The 18,446-nt window shown below is 45.6% G+C and overlaps 1 protein-coding gene across 9 annotated transcripts in view; it reads left to right on the forward strand.

Annotated features, from left to right (window-relative positions):
• Positions 1-18,446, forward strand: part of HDAC7 (histone deacetylase 7) — a 259,341-nt gene that overhangs the window by 46,844 nt on the left and 194,051 nt on the right. Inside the window, exon 1 of one of the 9 annotated variants that reach the window (XM_043533231.1) lies at positions 9,404-9,669. The exons of 6 other annotated variants lie outside the window; for them this stretch is intronic. In XM_043533231.1, the coding sequence (XP_043389166.1) occupies positions 9,651-9,669 (19 nt within the window). In that variant the 5' untranslated portion in view covers positions 9,404-9,650. Of the gene's footprint in view, positions 1-9,403; positions 9,670-18,446 lie in introns of those variants that run through there. 2 more of the 9 variants (XM_043533226.1, XM_043533222.1) reach the window with 2 other exon arrangements.

Raw genomic sequence — 18,446 nt, forward strand, 5'->3', positions numbered from 1 at the left:
AGAAGGAAGCCTCTATGAGAACTAGGTACTCAATCCCCTTATGGTGCAAAGGGTGTAGTGGATGTAAGAGGGGGGCACCTAGTTCAAGGATTTGCTGGAACACTGAAATGCAGGAGCCTCATACACCATCTGGGGGCACAATGTACAGTCAGAGCATGCAAAGTGCATGTGTACAGATATCAACAGTCTTGTTTTGGTCTCACTTTGCTTGAGAGGTTGCCAAGCCCATCGTCAAATTACCCTGGTAACCAGCAGCTTAAGCCAGCTCAGACTCAAAACTGGCATTTGGAATGACACACACTCAAGATTAACAGCAAGAGAGACAGCCCACTGTGCTGTGTCTCTTGGAGTGGGTGTGGAAGGGTTAAAAATAGACTCCAGATTTCAGTTAGTAAATGCGGAGGCAGGGAGGAGAGAACTGTTTATCATCCCTAGTGTTTCCCCTGAGACACAGAAATGAGTCAGATAAGAGCCCCGCACAATGTGCACATGCCCTAGTTCACTAGCAACTGCAACACTGCTCCCAGCATGAGTCATTTCAGGTAACATTTGAAGATGTCTAGGTGACTTAGGAGCCAAAGTCTTCTTGACTTTAAATGTTTTCCTAAATGTATTTAGCAGGTCCTCAGCTCATTTAAGCTGGGATTTAAGGAGTGATACTGTTTTACAGTAGCTGCACCAGTTATGTAAACAGAAATTCCCGAAACCTGTGTATGCAGCAGGGAGAGTGGTGTTACCTTTAGTGACAAGAAATTTAATAATCCAACACAGTGAGGTGCGAGTCTAAAGATTGACATCTATCTATTCCAGAGGTGGAAAATGCCTAGGGCACTTCAGAACTTGAAGACAAATAGTGAAAAACAATTGCTGAAGGATTTGATTGTGTTCCCTGAACAAGTCAGCAGAAAGAGGCAAGTGGTGACAATGGTCCACATCCACAAAGAGACTCCTGAGACTAGAAAACATCTGGAACACTTGTGTGGTGCACAAAGCCTGAGTTAGATTTATAAAAGTAGTTAGGTGCCTTGTGGGATTTTTCAAAAGCCCCTATGTGCCCAACACCCAGTGAAATCAGTAAGTTGTGGGCACCCAGGTGCTTTTGAAAATCTCACTAGGCACCTACATACCTTTAAAAATCTAGCTCAGTATATTATGCATGAGGAGAGAGAGGCACCTAAGAATGCAGTCCACCAAAGCCAGCAGTCTAGGTGACTCCCTGCCTAAACTAGCTAATCGAAGATGAATACAAGAGGAGTGTGTCCTAAGCCATGCCCCTCTCACGGAGGTAGGCACCTAAGTCTGGGCTGCAGGGAGGCACCTATCTCTGTTAGTGATACACAACTGGGAACCCCTCTCCTGGAATCAGGTAGCTTAAATGCCTAAATAGTTTCTTGTTGTATCTGTTCCACTATGTATAAATACTTGTGGAGTCATTCAGCCAGAGAGAAAGTGAGTGCAAGAATGACTCTACACCCTGGTGGTTAGGGCATACACTGTCTGCAGAGTCCAGTCACCCAGCTACAGTGATTGTTTGTTTGTTTGTTTATTTATCCAAAGTGAAGCAGCTTCACCAGGAGATAGTGAGCGAGTCCCACATCAGAATATCCCATAGTTAAGGCTACGATTATGTCACAGAGGTCACGCCTCTGTGACATTTTCTGCCCTGGAGCTCCTAGCTAGCCCCCCTCCAGCTCCCAGCTCCTACCCTGGTGGGGCCCCCACAGCTGCGCAGCAGGCAGCAGGGGAACCCCTGCAGCTGCCCAGCTGCAGCGGCTGGCTGGCAGACCCTGAAGCTGCTGCCCAGCCACAGTGGGGGGATCCCCAGGAGGTACCTGGCAGGTGGCGGGGGAGCCGCCCAGCTGCGGCAGGTGGCTGGGGGACCCTGCAGCTCCCAGCCATGGTGGGGGACCCCCCTGAGTTCCAAGGGGCAGGGGGACCATGCAGTAGCCCAGCCCTGTGGGCAGGAGGACCCCAGAGCTCCCACTCCCCGCAGCAGCGGGGAACTGGGAGCCCCAGCAAGAGTGGGTGCTAAACTCGCCTCCCCATTTTGTCAGGGATATTTTTAGTGAAAGTCTGGGACTTTGAATGGGCTTCTTTGAATTTTTGTTTATTGCCTGTGACCGGTCCATGACTTTTATTACAAATATCTGTGACAAAAACTTAGCCTTACCCATAGCTCAGCGGTTAGAGCACTTGCCTGAACAATGGGAAAGCCTTGTCAAATCCTTTCCCTTCATCAAGCAGAGAGAGGAATTGAACCTGGTTCGCCTACATCCCAAGCGAGTGCACTAACCCTTGGGCTAAAAGTTGAAAGCTGGGCAAAAGCAGCACCTCCTCCTCTTGGTTACCTTGGGACACCTCTCTTCCTGTGACACAGCTGAGACCAGACAGGCATTCTCTCTGGAGCTCTCTCAATGTGCATGAGAGGGAGCTGCCAGCAGGGCACTCTCTGGAGGTTCCCTGAGTCCAGGATTATTACTTTCCAGGCACATCAAAAAGTCTGTCTTTCCTGCTCTTGGGCAAGGCTGTTGAGGAGCATGTTGCTGGAGCGAGGTGTTGGTGGTCAGTCCTTTGTCTGGGTTTACTGTGTGATCTGTAGTTGATGGGACTGATGCCCAGATATTGCTTGGTACTTAGTGATGAGTTTGAAAATGCAAAGAAATAAATAACTAATAATAGAGATCAGAGCCGGCACTAGACATAAGCAGACTAAGCAATTGCTTAGGGCCCTGAGCAGCTCAAGGGGGCCCACTATTCACTTTTTAGTATAAGAACTTGCCTGTTTTAGTATTTGGGTGGGGGGCAAAATTATTCCAGCTGAGGGCCCCCAATGGGTTAGCACTCCTTCCAATAGAGATTGATGAAAAGTATTGAAATCTGCAAAGAACCCAGGCAGGAGGGAGATGCAGAGGCAGCAGAATCTCCTCTAGGGAAAGGCAGGCTCAGTACTGTGGAAGGTCGGCATACCCGCCTGGAGGTGGGTGGGGAGGGTGGTTGTTAGGAGAGCTCAGCAGGACTTAGTGAAGAAGCCAGGGGCTGCACTCCCTGCTTGGAGCACAGGGCATTATGAGGACATCTCTAGTCAGTGAGCATTGAACTGTACATGCACGCTGTCCTGAAAACTAACCCTGAGAAGTAGCCATGTCCGGCCAGATACACAGGACTCTATCCAGATTTAGAGAGGCAAGGTGGGTGAGGTAAGAGCTTTTATTGGACCAACTTCTGTCAGTGAGAGAGACAAGCTTTAGAGCTTACACAGGGCTTTTCTTCAGGTCTGAGAATCTACCCAGGTTTGTCCATCCTCCAGCACCCTGCACACACAGTACATCAATGCTTTTGGGAGGCCAGCGCTAGAAGTGCCATGTTGATATTATGTTAATGGCATTTCCCGTCTCTGCCTGAGGCTTGGGACTGAGGATGAGGTTTTAGTGGAGAGTCTGAGGCTTCAGGAAGTGTACTATCCTTCTGTCTCTCCTCATGGCAGAAGCAGCCCAGTTCCATCTTCCCTCTACTAAGCAGGATGTGGGAGGGGAACCAGTCTGTTGCTCACCACTCCTGACTCCAGAGGCCCCCTAATAATTGAGACAATAATCAGTTGGTTACCTTTACATAACTACTTTCATCCCATATGTCCTCCAAAGAGCTCTAAAGAAAAGGCCCAAATCATGCCAGAATGCTGTTCTAGCATTTTTGGGGGGAGCCAAATGGTGTCCAATGCTTCCAGTATTATTACTTACTGGACATACCAAAATTGCTTTCCAGAACTTCTTTGGACTATGTTCAGGCACTTCTTTTTTTAGAACTGTTGCATTGTCTTAAAATGTAACATGCTGATACTCAAGCACCATATAAAGTCACCTCATCCAGTTCTTGTGTAAAATGCAACAGCTGTTAAACAGTGCACAGCTGTACTCTGCAGGAGCTTTGGTCAGATGATGCAGAAAGATCTTATGCTGGGAATTTTCGTGCAATAAATGGAAGACCGTTAGTTACCCGTATTGGAATATTGCTAATTTTACACCATTATTTTTGGGGTATGTGATTTTTAAATTACTTCTAGTCAGAGTTTTATATCTCATCTGACAAAAGCTCCAGCACCTGGTCATGACACAGTAGACAAACTGGAACAGCCAACAGTACTTCCTGCAGCATTGGTCTGTAGATGTTGTCCCAGATAGCAGCCAATCAAGCCCAGCTCCCCTGCCCATAGTTTGAGGGATCTGATGAGACTGCAGTACTAGCTGGTACAGCTGCAGGGACCTGGTGTATCAGAGGAATTTAGGGGTCATGGATCTGCAGGAGTTTTGTGAGGTCAGACGGCTGTTGGTAGCTTGTTCTTGGTGGAACAATTCATCGGAATGACCTATATTTAAAAAGTGTGTAAAGTAAGTACTGACTCCAGCATTTGGGACTGCACATGGATACAGCTGATGAAGACTTAAAAGAGAGCTAGTAGGAATTCCCACCAGTGATGAAGGAGAGAATAAAATATCCCCAAAGAGGCAGCAGTTGTGCTGTAAGGAAATTGCGGAGAGGGGAGATAGATGAATGGAGGCTTGCATGGATTGGGAGTTTGCCTTTTTGTATTGTGGATCATTTCTATTGTGTAAGTGAAGCTCGATCCAATGAACATGCTTATTCTGTAAAGGAAAAGCTTAGCATTGAAGTGGCTGCTCCATCTATATCTCATGCTGTTGAGCATCCTGCTGCTTGAGGTCTGACAGTATAAAATCAAGGATAATCATGCTTCTGGGGCATGAGGCAATGACCTCTCACTCTTCCAGCAGCAGAGAACAGTTGGGTTTTTTATTTAACTCACTTGCATTTGGAAAGAGGAGGGGGTTCTGAGCTTTTCCATTGTCTGGCAGGGCCCATCACACAGATGCTTCATGTGGTTTCATGAAAAGCACAGATACCCCCAGCATTCTTGGAGCTGCACCCATCACTGCTGTTTTCATCTCTCTGTAATCCTGCTGCTTTTTCAGTGGAAACTCTACCTATGGCTGGAGACTTAAAAAGCAGCCACCAGGAGATGGGAAACCTAGGGTCCAGTCCTCCTGCTCTTTATTTATCCACAGTGGAACAGCTTCCTCAGGAAAGACTGAGGGATTCCCACCATCGGAATATCTAGGGTTGGAAGGATGTGACTTTTATCTGTAAAAGTCAGTAAATGTCTTTGTTTTTTACCATACATACACACACAACTTGATGAAGAAAATTTCTATTGATGATGATTGAAATTTACAAATAGGCAAAGTAAGAAAAATGCTGCTTGAGAACTTATTAGAGTTTGATTTCAGGATATTTAATTTGACCGTGATGGCAATTTTGTGTCTTAATGGTTATAACTTTAATGGTGTTTTAACTTTTTTTAATCACATCTGCTGTATTAAGCAATTGTCTGATTTTTCCCATGATTTTCTGCAATGATGAAAATTTAAATATATAAAATAGAAAAATGCTTAAAAATAAATATCTCTCTGTTGAAATAATAAAACTCAGATTTGCTAAGCCTAGATGGAAGACTTGATCCTGTGTATCCCATATCAGTGCTCCAACCGCTGCTCTGAATCCTATAAGGTAGGCACTAACTGCTTAGTACATAGCCAGCTCTTCAGGGGCCCCATTGGCTTGCTTAGCAGGCTCACCACCTAGTGTGCTGGCTTTTGTAAATCAGGTTCTAACATGCGTATAGGGAGCCTGGGTGTCTGTCTCAGGATTTGCAAATCACAATGTGTTCCTGTGGGGATTTTTCTAGGCACCCAAAATTTAGACATTGCAACATTCAGCATCAAAACACCCAAGTCCCTTTGTGAATCCAGGCCAAAGTGACTTTACAGAATAATTAAAAAGAAAAGGAGTACTTTTACGAATACAGACTAACACGGCTGTTACTCTGAAACTTTACAGAATAATTATTCCACTCACACAGCAAAGTAATTAGTCTGGAACAAAAGTGACTTCTATCCTGAATAGTGTTCACACAGAGAGCTGTTCTGGACCAGCTGTTCCACAATAACTATGTGGGTCAATTTCACTAAGCACACAAGGCTTTATAGCAGAAAAGCTTATGGGGTGACTTGATCCTGGTCCGTAAGTACCTACAGGGGGGAATATTTCTGATTTCAGCGGGCTCTTGAACATAGCAGACAGAGGACAGAATTTGCAAAAGCACCTAAGTCCCATTCCAAAGTGACAGGTTTCAGAGTAGCAGCCGTGTTAGTCTGTGTTTGCAAAAAGAAAAGGAGTACTAGTCTCTAAGGTGCCACTAGTACTCCTTTTCTTTATTCCAAAGTGAGTGACTTTGAATGACATTTAGGCTCTTAAAGGCCAGATTTAGAAAGGTGCCTAAGCAAGTTAGATGCCTACCTTCCATTGAAATCAACAGCCATGAATGCCCTGTAACAAATGATTTGTGAGCATTGTTTGCTTTTAACTCAGCTTTGCTTAGTGGTGAGAGCTGCTGGGTTTGTTTTACTGAATTAAGTGAGACCATTTTTTCCTCTGATAATACCAGCTTGAGGAAGCCTGTCTCTGCTGCAGCAAGTGGCTTCCTGTTTGACTCACACCTGATAACCCTGCTGAATAAAACAGGGCCTTGTACTCTCACAGCAACTGAATGGGGCTGTTTACAATTAGAGCGCATGGGATTCCCAGAAAGAGGCTCAGACCGGACATCCTGAAGCGAAATACCCTGGGTGTCACTGGCTAAAAATAACTGTAGCAGAACAGTCACCAAACAAACAGCCAGAGCAAGCTGCCAGCCTGCTGCTTACAGCTCACACAATTCCTGGCGTACACAGGGTGACAAACAGGAGGCCCACAAGTGACTGCTCTTTATGTCTCTGCCCCAGTCATTGGATGTGGTTCAGAGTTACAGCCCAGCCACATGGCAGAGGCCAGTGGTCCCTGTTTCACCTTCCCCTACTTTTTTAGAATCAAGGCAAATAAAACATAAAATCAGCAAAAACCAAGAGCCACAAGCCAATCCAATTAATGAAACACACCACGGGAGATGTCTAGAATGGGAGGCAGTGTAAGCGACTGGACCCATTGAGAGGTGAAGACTGTTTTATCAGCCATCTGCCCATAGCTACCACCTCTCAACCCCAAGGGCTTTCTGATCACAGATGTTGCTTGCTCTCAAAACTGCTTCCTCTCCAGGGGCCTATTTGGCCCTTCAGGTGAAGGCGCCAGCTGCAGCTAGGGTTTGCCACTCCTGATGGGTCCAAAAGTGGCCACAAGATGAAGTGAAAAGCCAGAAACGAACAACAGATGAGAAGGGTGAACGCTGTGCCCAGCACGTGACGTGGAAGAGTCTTATCCTGATCACTTAGCTGCACTGAGTATAGACGGGTCTTATTCCAGCATGTACAAGAAAGTAATATAGACATCTGATAGCCCTGAGATGCAGGAGCCTCCCCAACCCCATTAGCTTAATTAGCAGAGGAGCTGGCCAAATGTGACTAATATAAACAGTTTATGGCACCATAAAATGGAACCTAATATCAAGTTCTTTGTCAGCCTCAGTGATGCTCAGGAATACCGTGAGCAGGGAGAGAATGCCAGTGACCAGCAGCTGGATGGACAGATCCCAAGGGACAAAGGCCCATGATTCCCCTTTTATTTAAAAGCTGTGCGGTCACTAATGGATGCACTGTCTGGTGCCAGCAGCATTGCATGCTGCAATGTTATCTGGTGTCTATTATAGATGGGGGCTCCACGACTCATGTGTCTCAGGCTGTAGCAACTTGTGGACTCACGTGTTTGAGCAATTTAAGCTAGAGATGAAAGCTAGTCGCAGAATTCACATCCAGATCCAGTTTCTCAAAGTTCAAAGGTGGTTGGCTTTACGTCCCCTGCACTTTATACAATGGGCTGGGCAGTCTCTTTATGTTAACTTCAGCTGGAGTTTGCCTGGCAGATCCTGTTTTTGCAATAAAGTGCTATGTAATTGTATAATGCAGAAGAGAGGAAGTGCTGAATGAGGACTGGGATAGTAGGAAAAGTGGGGTACATAGCTACACAACTGTTATGCTCTGCACTCTTAAATTTCAAAGGAATCTATACCCTGGTCTACGCTACACACTTATGTCAGTATAACTATTTGTTCAGGGGCATGGTAAATCCACACGCCTGCGAGACGCAGTTATTGTGACCTAACCCCCGGTGTAGACAGCGCTATGTCAGCAGGAGACCTTCTCCCATCGACATAGCTACAGCCTCTTGAGGAGATGGAGTACCTGTGCTGCTGCAGCACTGTAAGTACCTAGCCGCTGGGGCAGCTGCCATTTTGTGAGGCAGAGTTGACACAGACTGTTACAGAGGAGATGCACACAGTGCTCTCTCATGGAAACTTTACTGGTTTTTTCTTGTTTTGCTGTTTTCCCTTAACCTAAAATAAAATTTCCTCTGACTGAAAGCACACAGTAGCTCTTTGTGTACAGTGAGCCAATTATAAGGAGCCAATTATTTTTTGCAAGCACATTGGGCAAAAGACTTTTCATTGAATTGTTTGAACAGTGCTGCCTCTCTGAGCAGTAAGAGCTGGTCCAAATTCCCCACATTTAAATATTTCAAATGAAAGGTATGTGAATTTTCTTGTTTCTTGCCCAGCTCACAGAGCCCTGATAGGCTGTTTCAGTGCTATAGCTGGAAGAATACCTCAACAGTTTTCTCTTTCAACAAGCCACTCATGTAAAGAGGTGGGGGTTCAGCCCTCTGATGGGGCTGCTTTCTACTGACTGACATACTAGTGGAGAAATGTACTAGCAGGAATGTTCATGGAAGGTCAATTTGAAGCATATATTAGAGAATATTGCACAAATGCAGAAGGCTAATAGCTGAAAGGAAGGGTGGGCTTGCAGTCAAAGGTGCTGGGTTCAATTCCTGGTTCTGCTGCAGCGTTCCTGTATGAGTGTGAGCAAGTCACTGATGTTTCCTTCCTCAGTCTTGGTAACTGGGGCTGGGACTTAAAGGAATTGGGTGCCATTGACTTGTGTAGATGCTTTAGAAATCTCAGGTCTAGACTGTTAGCTTGTTAGGGCAGAGGCTCTCTTTTAATGTGTGTACATGAAGCAGCCATCATGATACACTGCAGGTGCTGCTATAATACATATAATAAAAACACCTCCATTTCCCCCACTAAAAACAGTCACTTGGCTAAAAAAGCTAAATCCACTTTGGCTGTGTCTGCTCACCTTGAATTCACACTCCTTGAATATTCTAGTGACCAAAGTGCTGGCAGGAACGTTATGGAACTAGGCCATTCTCAGTGACTCTTTGAGACTATCTGCAGAAAGACAATGCAGACCCAGCATTCTTTGGCAGTTTTGTTTTATTTTGAAACCTGTTGGTCCCCAGCCGGGTGAGAGCATAAAATAAAAGGATGCAAGATAAACCCACTCGTGCTAGAGAGTGAGCCAGTGACTGAGGCGGCACAGGGTCAGGTGCTGTCATTCTGAAACTGATCATGGAAATTACATGAGAAGAAAAAAAGGTAGAGAGCAGGGCTCAGGCTCCTCGCAGCTCAGCGTGCAGACCACACTAAAGGGCTGCCGTAACTGAGCAGTGTGAGATGCACAAGGGGGAGAGAGAGACAGAAAGTCGAGGGGGACCAGCTGGCACAGTCCTCAGCTCTAGCCGGACAGATGAGCACGGGCAACAAAGGTAATGGCAAAATACTCTTCTCAACTCACCTTCTGTGTATAATTGTACCAACACTTATCCTCCCCCAACACTTCCCCAGCAGTCTGTCTCTCTCTTAGAGGTGTTTCTATAGTGACCGTCACTGTGGTATCTAAGCATGGAGGCCTTTAGCAATAACCTGATGCCAGCTGTTAGGAAGCAGCAGGAGAACTGGGTGTGGTATGGATGGTGGTCTTCATGCTGTTTCTTTGGGTTTCAAACATATTTAATTTGCATCCTTCTTACTTATTATTGATCCAGGCCTTGATGAGTTTGAGGCTGCTCATAAACTCTACAGAGAAGCTACGGTGTACAGTGTCCTGCGGTGGGTAGTGCTCTGGGATGAAGCTAGGTTCCATGCATATTGCATAGTCTGTTTATATCTCTGTCATCTTAGAAGTGCATTAAGAGCCTCACCCAGTGGTCATTGACTACTGTGAGTTATGGGTCTGTCCTTGAGCCAAAGAGTCTTAAGGGCCTGTGCTGGCAGATGAGCTGATACACTGCTCCCTCCCCCTGACAGCATTAAACTCAGAGCTCACAGCACGGAGCCAGTGGCAGGGGTACTGGATTAGCTGTCAGGGGAGCTGAGTTCTCTGAGCCTCAGTTTTCCCATCTATAAAATGGGGATAATGGCCCTCCTTGGAGAGGAAAAGGGCCAAGTATCATTTTTATCCTGGTGTCCTCCCTGCCCCTCCTCCCCAATGGTTACAAAGAACAGAGATAGATTCGGCACCACACCAGGGTTTGTTACTTTGCATCACATATTCAGGGCAAGGTTGGGCTTTTCACCCCACAGGAAATGGAGAGGAATGGTTGCTCTGACAACTTTTACTCTGCCCCCTTGTGTGCTGGTATTTCAATGCCATCTGAGCCCATAGCACATGCAGCACTGTTGGGCAAATAATGTCTGGACAAACATAGATTAACTCCAGGATAAAAACCAGGACCTGTGCTGACTGCAGCACAATATCAGGTTACACAGGTTCCTAGAACAGTGGGCATTAACCTTTTGCAACCCTGGCCTGTATCAGGTGGTTTGGGCAGAAAATTAAGACCATTTCCCCATTAATCCTCCAGTGAGTCTATCATTCCATTTCAGACGTGCCTGCTCTCTTCCCTCCTTTCTTCACATCCCCTAGTACTGTCTCACTCCTCCAGCTTCCTCTTAAGATCCCCTTACTCTCAAACCTCCCTCTCCCAGTTCCCTCTCCCACTCCTTCCCCATGATTTCTTCACTGGGTAGCATGCTGATTTCCTCCCACAGTCCAGGCTCCAGGTTGTGCTCTGGACTCCTTCACCCTGGGACCACCTTCCTCCTGGGACCGCCCAGGCAATGAGTGAGCAAAGGTGCATCTCCACGGAGCCTGAGGGACCTCCATGTCTTATATACGTGGGATTGCAGACCAGCTAAGATTGCCAGCTGTACCAGTACAGTTCTATCACCATTAATATTCATAGGAATATAGGACTTGCCAGACTAGAAGCCATGAATAATCTAGCCCAATATTCTGTTTCAAACAGTGGCCAGTACCTTCTGCTTCAGATGAAGGTGCAGAAAACCCCACAACAGGCAAAACCATCTTGCAACCCTTATTAAAAATACTGCTGGGGTTTGAAGAACAGTGGAGTATCATTAGAGTATGTATTAGATTTTTACTGTAGGACAAGAAGAACCCATCTAAGGCTGTATCTACACTGCAGTTTTCATTGGCAAAACTTTTATTGGTCAGGGGTGTGAAAAAACACCCCCGACCAACAAAAGGTTTACAGAAGAAAATCGCCGGTGTGGACAGCACTTTGTTAGGGGTGGTTTTATTTTGGTGGCAGAAGAGCTCTCCTGCTAATAAAGCGTGGCCACGCTGCATACCTTACAATGACACTGCCGTAGCACAGCTATGCAGCTGTAAGGTACACAGTATAGACCTAGCCTAAGATCCACGTTCTCACTCAATGTGGCATCCATGAATTCTGAGTGAGGAACACAGGCTAGCAGCTATCTCAGTGTAACATGCAGTGTGAGAAAGAAAAGCAGCTGGTTTCACAAGCTAACTCCAAAGACACTGCCAATTTCTTCCAAACCTACCAAAAAACCTCACCTTTGGGCTGATCCTACCTAGGAGGTTGGAAACATGGTTGTAGCATCGAACAGCTCCTGTATCCTTAACTGTGGAGTGCAAGCAAAGCCTAAAACCCAAAGTAACTCCATCCACACATTAGAACCAAGAGCGGTAAGGTCCAGATTTTTAACGGTATTTAGGCATTGCAGCACTCAGTGTTGCAAAGCCTAAATGATTTAGGAGACTAAATCTTATTTTCAAAGGGATTTAGGTGCTTAGGAGCACGTGGGCATTGTGGTGTTCAGCACTGCAACACATAAAATATCTCTAGAAGTCTGGGCATAACTGCACTGTTATGGCCTGAGCCGGCAATCCTTTACGCACAGGCTTGGACCCGCCTTACAAAGCAGTCGTCTTGCTTTTGATGGGATTCCCTTTATGAATCAGGATTACACATCAGCAATGGGTCGCAGTGTCACATCTTTGGTTATTAGTGTACATATTAGTGCAGTGAGTGTGTAGGTACCTGTTCGTACGTGTGTATCTGCTTAGACATGGACATGCAGGAGAAGTCCACCTGCTTGGATTTGCATGCATGCGAGATTCTGTGTGCGCACGTATGTGTGTCAGAGAGCTCAAAGGCTGTGTGGATGAGCGTTTAGCCATACCCATTCTACCTTATTAACAAAGAACTGACAAGCTCTGTTTGTGCAATGTTGTCCATTTGCATATTCTTGGCTTTTCTTAAAGCTTCAGCTCTTGGAGTCATGGGATTTTGTGAGAATTTCAACTTTTGTAAAAAAAGTTAACTTCTAGTTCTTTGGACTGCAGAGAACAGCTTGAAAACATGACCCAAGTGCCCCGTCAGTACTCAGGAACCAGAAGGCAAATGGAAAGAACCCAACATCTTTAGAGTCTCATGATTTTTAAGCTAGTTTTGGAGGCCTATGTTTTGGGTGCTTGGTATTGGCAATACAGTGGGTGATCGTACGTCCTGAGCATCCCCATTCTGGGGGGAGGGGTGCTCCTCTGTGCATAGAGGCTGCCCTTAGGGTTTGAGCCCCGAGTCCTCTCCCTCTAGCATGTGCCTTTTGCATCCACTCAGTCAGTCACTGCTCATTGCCTGGCCTGGAGGGCTCTGCAGTCCATTCCATTAGCTCAGCAAGAGAGTATGTTTCACTGAGGATCGGTTTATACAAAAAGAAAACAGACCCTAGCAGGAGATGAGTGACTCAGTAGCTGGGACTGCCAGCAAAGCAGAGGATGCCCTGGAACGGACACAGCCCAGTGAAACATGGGTAACGGAGGTGCAGCACTGCATGGTAGTGGTAGGTTTGCTGGCTGGCCTGGCCCACACCCCTTCAGAAACAGCCAGTTCTCTGGAGGGCTGGTATGGGATCAACGAAGTGTGCCCACCCGTCGCAGATGAGCAGATGTCCACTCTGCTGCTTTGCCCGGCGGGCACATATCCCACTAAGTGGACCAGTAAGTGCTATCCCTTCTCCAGGGGCCAGTGTTTGCCCATACTGCTGAAATTGGCTGGAACATGCCACTGCATACATACCTCACTGCCACATTTACCTGGTGCTCACAATCTTCCCGCTCGCTGGTGTGGCAGAGATGGTGTGCTAATGGTGCCCCCTAGAGGTGATTTCAGATGGGCGCTGCCTTTTGTGTCACTGCCTTCTGCTTGCCTTAGCATGTGGTGAGGGTGAGGAGGAGAAAGTGCTTGCATTGGCCTTTGCAACTGATGTTGGGCTCTTTTTATGGTTCATGATATTTCTTTTCTGCAAAATGGGAACCCCAATGAAATTAATGGAGAAAGTGCCTGCTTTTCAAGGTGAATGTTTCACCTTTGGGAGTGAACCCAGAGCCAGCCAAGTGGCTAGGGCCTTGCAGGGGACTCAACTGGGGCTAAACCCCCCTGGGGATGTACAGAAGAATTACAGAATATCCCAGCACATGACATGGCTGTGTCGCACAAGACAGGTGCTGGGAGGGGGATGCTCTGTGCAGAGCGCTGGCCCCACACATGGGCCAATTCAGCCGGAAGAGTAAGACAGACATGGGGGGAGAGAGGAAAAGGGGAGAGAGAAAGTCGCATGAAGGAAAATGGATTCCAGATGCAGAGAATCATTGAAGTGTAGAACTGGAAGGGATCTTAATAGAGTGGGGCAATTGGGGTAACGTCACATAGTGAAGGCTAATGGCATATTGGGCTGCATTAGTAGGAACATTGCCAACAGTTCGAGGCAAGTGATTATTCCTCTCTATTCAGCACAGGTGAGGCCACATCTGGAGTATTGCGTCCAGTTTTGGGCCCCCCATTACAGAAAGGATGTGGACAAATTGGAGAGAGTCTAGCAGAGGGCAACAAAAATGATTAGGGGGCTGGGGCACATGACTTACGAGGAGAGGCTGAGGGAACTGGGGTTATTTAGTTTGCAGAAGAGAAGAGTGAGGGGGGATTTGATAGCAGCCTTCAACTACCTGAAGGGAGGTTCCAAAGAGGAATGAGCTTGGCTATTCTCAGTGGTGGCAGATGACAGAACAAGGAGCAATGGTCTCAAGTTGCAGTGGGGGAGGTCTAGGTTGGATATTAGGAAACACTATTTCACCAGGAGGGTGGTGAAGCACTGGAATGTGTTACCTAGGGAGGTGGTGGAATCTCCATCCTTAGAGGTTTTTAAGGCCCAGCTTGACAAAGCCCCGGCTGGGATAATTTAGTTGGTGTGGGTCCTGCTTTGAGCAGGGGGTTGGACTAGAGGACCTCCTGAGGTCTCTTCCAACCCTAATCTTCTATGATTCTATGAGTGGAAATCAGGGTGAAGCTGGGAAGGAGCTCAGCACAGAGTGGTAGATGCAAGTGCTGCCATGCAGGAGCTCAGGACCATTGGATTTCTATACCTGGCTTCAGACCAAGCAAATGACTATCCCACCTGTGAGATGCTCTCTGCTGCCTGGGGATCCAGTAGGACTAGATAAACAGCATCCCATATAGGAGGGCCTGTGAACACAGCTGCAGTTGAGCCACCAAAGTGCTAAACTCTCCCAGAAATCAGATTTCAGAGTGGTAGCCATGTTAGTCTGTATCAGAAAAAAAAAAAAACAACCAAAAAAACCACGAGGAGTACTTGTGGCACTTTAGAGACTCACAAATTTATTTGGGCATAAGCTTTTGTGGGCTAAAACCCACTTCATTGGATGCATGCAGTGGAAAATACAGTAGGAAGATATATGTACACAGAGACCATGAAAAAATGGGTGTTGGCATGCCAATGGTAAGGAGACCAATCAGTTAAGATGAGCTATTATCAGCAGGAGAAAAAAAACGTTTGTAGGGATAATCAGGATGGCCCATTTCAAACAGTTGACAAGAAGGTGAGAGTAACAGTAGGGGGGAAAAATTAGCATGGAGAAATAGTTTTCAGTTTGTGTGATGACCCATCCACTCCCAGTCTCTATTCAAGCCTAATTTAATGGTGTCCAGTTTGCAAATTCATTCCAATTCTGCAGTTTCTCGTTGGAGTCTGTTTTTGAAGTTTTTTTGTTGTAGAATTGTGACTTTTACGTCTGAATGAGTGACCAGGGAGGTTGAAGACCAGTCGCAGAACAGTTCAACATCCCTGGTCTCTAAGGTGCCACAAGTACTCCTCGTTTTTGGTTTTTTTCCCCCTCCCAGAAATGTGAGGCCAGGAAACCAAGCTCAGAGAGGAGAGGAGCTGGCCAGAGGGGGCCTAGGGATTCTGCCAGCTGTGTGGTAAATGTAGTTGAGTGAATAATTGATTTTTCAGTTTGATGACTGAACTAAACTATCCCCCCCCCCCCCCCACAAAATCATTCAGTGTTGAACAAAATGTTTCATTTGACGCGAAATATTTTCTGTTTTGTTTTCACATAATTTATATCCTTTTAAATGTTTTAATAAATCTAGTCAAATTTTGAAATGAAACATTGTTTCAAAACAAAAAGTTGAATTTTTTTTCAGTTAGTTTGGCTAGAACTATTCACTGTCTTCTACCCAATTTCACAAATATTTTCAGTTGACCCGAAACTGCATTTTTTGTCGAATAAACTATTTGTCAAAAAAATTTCACTCAGCTGCTGTGGTAGCACAATCTCTATCCCCCTCTAGGCCCTGGCCCATCCACAGGCCCCAGCCACAGCATGCTCACATCTCATATTTTTCCCTTGTCTGATTCACCTCTTGGCCTGGTCCTAGTTCTCTTTTCCTTGTTGTTTTACATGGTTTCCTTTGTTTCATGAAAAGCCTGTTTTAAAACCAGACTAGAGTCTTAAGGGCTGGTCTACGCCAGTGGTTCTCAACCAGGGGTATGTGTATTCCTAGGGGTACACAGAGGTCTTCCACGGGGTATATCAGCTCACCTAAATATTTGTCTAGTTTTACAACGAGCTACATAAAAAGCACTAGCAAAGTCAGTACATATGAAATTTCATACAAACAATGACTTGTTTATATACAAGTACAATATTTATATTCCAATTGATTTATTTTATAATTATATGGTAAAAATTAGATAGTCAGCAATTTTTCAGTACTAGTGAGCTCTGACACTTTTGTATTTTTATGTCTGATTTTGTAAGCAAGTAGTTTTTAAGTGAGGTGAAACCTGGGGGGTACGCAAGACAAATCAGACTCCCAAAAGGAGTACAGTAGTCTGGAAAGGTTGAGAGCCACTGGTCTACACTATATAGTTAGGTCGAAATAAGGCAGCTTATGTCAACCTAATTATGTCAGTGTCTACACTACAGTCTTCCTCCCACCGACGTAAGTGCTCCCCGCCGACGTAAGTGCCCTTCTATGCTGACATAATAATGCCACCTCCATGAGAGGTGTAAGACTTATGTCAGTATAGCTAGGGCAACACAATGGCTGTGTAGACAATGTGACCCTTACGTCTGCGGTTGGCTGTCTTGTCAATTTCATGGCAGGAACCAGGCAGCTAGATCCCAGCTGCCTGCTGCTCCCCTGGAGAGCTGGGTAGCTAGACCCCACTCCTGGCTGGGAGTCAGGTCGAGAAAGCTGGATGGGAGCCTCCCTGCCCACTCCCCATCAGGAGCCAGGCAGCCTTGTCAATTAGGGGAGAGAGGCTGAGTCCAGATTGGAAGCCATCAGGGATCTGCCACAAACCATGTCACTGGCTGAGAAACTCCCTGGCACGCTGTAAAATAGCTAACAGGTTTTCAAAAACTGAGAATTTTGATCACTGGCTCAAGAGCACTTTATGTAACCAGAATGTCATGCTCCTCTGTACCAGATGTGGACTGGTGACAAGGCTTGCTTATACACTCCCAGATGTGTTAATCACAATATCCTTCAGTGGTCTGCCAGGTATGGCTGAAGTCTATTTATGTAAGGTATTTTACACACATCGTCGTTGAATGGCTGAGCAATATAATACAATTTAGCATTCCATTACATCTCCCCCTTTGTCCTACTTTCCTGCCATTTACAATATTTACACTATCATACTGTCTTTGAAGTTCAGTAGGTATCACTCTGTTAAGTGTCTCTGGATTGTACTGGTTTTCTATTTACACAACCCAAACATGTAACAACTTGCTCATCTGGCTGTCCATTAGTTGCAATGACTGACTGTGGTTAATTTGGAATCCTTGAGTCTACTTCTTGTTCTGCATCTACCATCTATAGCATTTAATCTGTTGATTGTTTTTTCTGAGGAGCAAACTGTAGATGTCAATGGTTTCTGTTGAACTCTCCACCATCGATCTCAACCACTTATGATCTGGATGCTGAATTCCTTTTCCTTACGACAGCTGGAGTTGTCCATCCTTTTTGACATGAACATGGTCACCAGGTTCTAGACTTGGCAGTTCTCTACATGACGTCTGTTGTAAAAGTGTGCATAAGTGCTTTTAGCCTTTTTATCAGATTTAGCTACTCTCTTCATGTCTGGCCACTTTGGAGATATTTTCTGTTCCAAAGTTGGAACAATAGTTCTGAGTTTTCTTCTCATATGGAGTTGTGCTGGGCTATAGCCAGTACTTGCTATTGGTGTTGATCTGTAACTCAGAAGAGCAAGAAATGGGGGGGAAGGATAGCTCAGTGGTTTGAGCATTGGCCTGCTAAGCCCAGGGTTGTGAGTTAAATCCTTGAAGGGGCCATTTAGGGATCTGGGGCAAAAATTGGGGATTGGTCCTGCTCTGAGCAGGGGGTTAGACTAGATAAGGTCCCTTCCAACCCTGATATTCTATGATTCTTGTTGTAGGACTTTCTTGGCTGTCTATACAGCTCTCTCAGCCTCTCCATTCATTTGTGGGTAATGTGGGTTGCTAATATGATGAAAATCATATTTTGTTTGGAATTACTTAAATTCTGCTACCATGAATTATGGTCCATTGTCTATCACTAGTTGTTCTAGAATACCAAAATGAGTGAAATGCACTTCAGTTTTTTGGTAACACTGCAACATGTTATGTCTTTATTCATTATTTCTAAATACCTGGAAAAATACTCCATAATGATTAGGTAATGATGTTCTCTGAATTTGCATAAATCTGCACTTAGTCTCTTCCAAGGTCTATCTGGTAGGGGTATTTGTACACTCTGATTCAATATGGTCTCTTAAGTTGATTTCTACTGGATCTCTTTTCAAAAGTCCAATATCATCAAACCCTTCATCGAGCTCTTTCACCTTTCTCCTTAGGCCCATCATG

The sequence above is a fragment of the Chelonia mydas genome, chromosome 20, assembly GCF_015237465.2.
Source record: "Chelonia mydas isolate rCheMyd1 chromosome 20, rCheMyd1.pri.v2, whole genome shotgun sequence".
Lineage (NCBI taxonomy): Eukaryota > Metazoa > Chordata > Testudines > Cheloniidae > Chelonia > Chelonia mydas.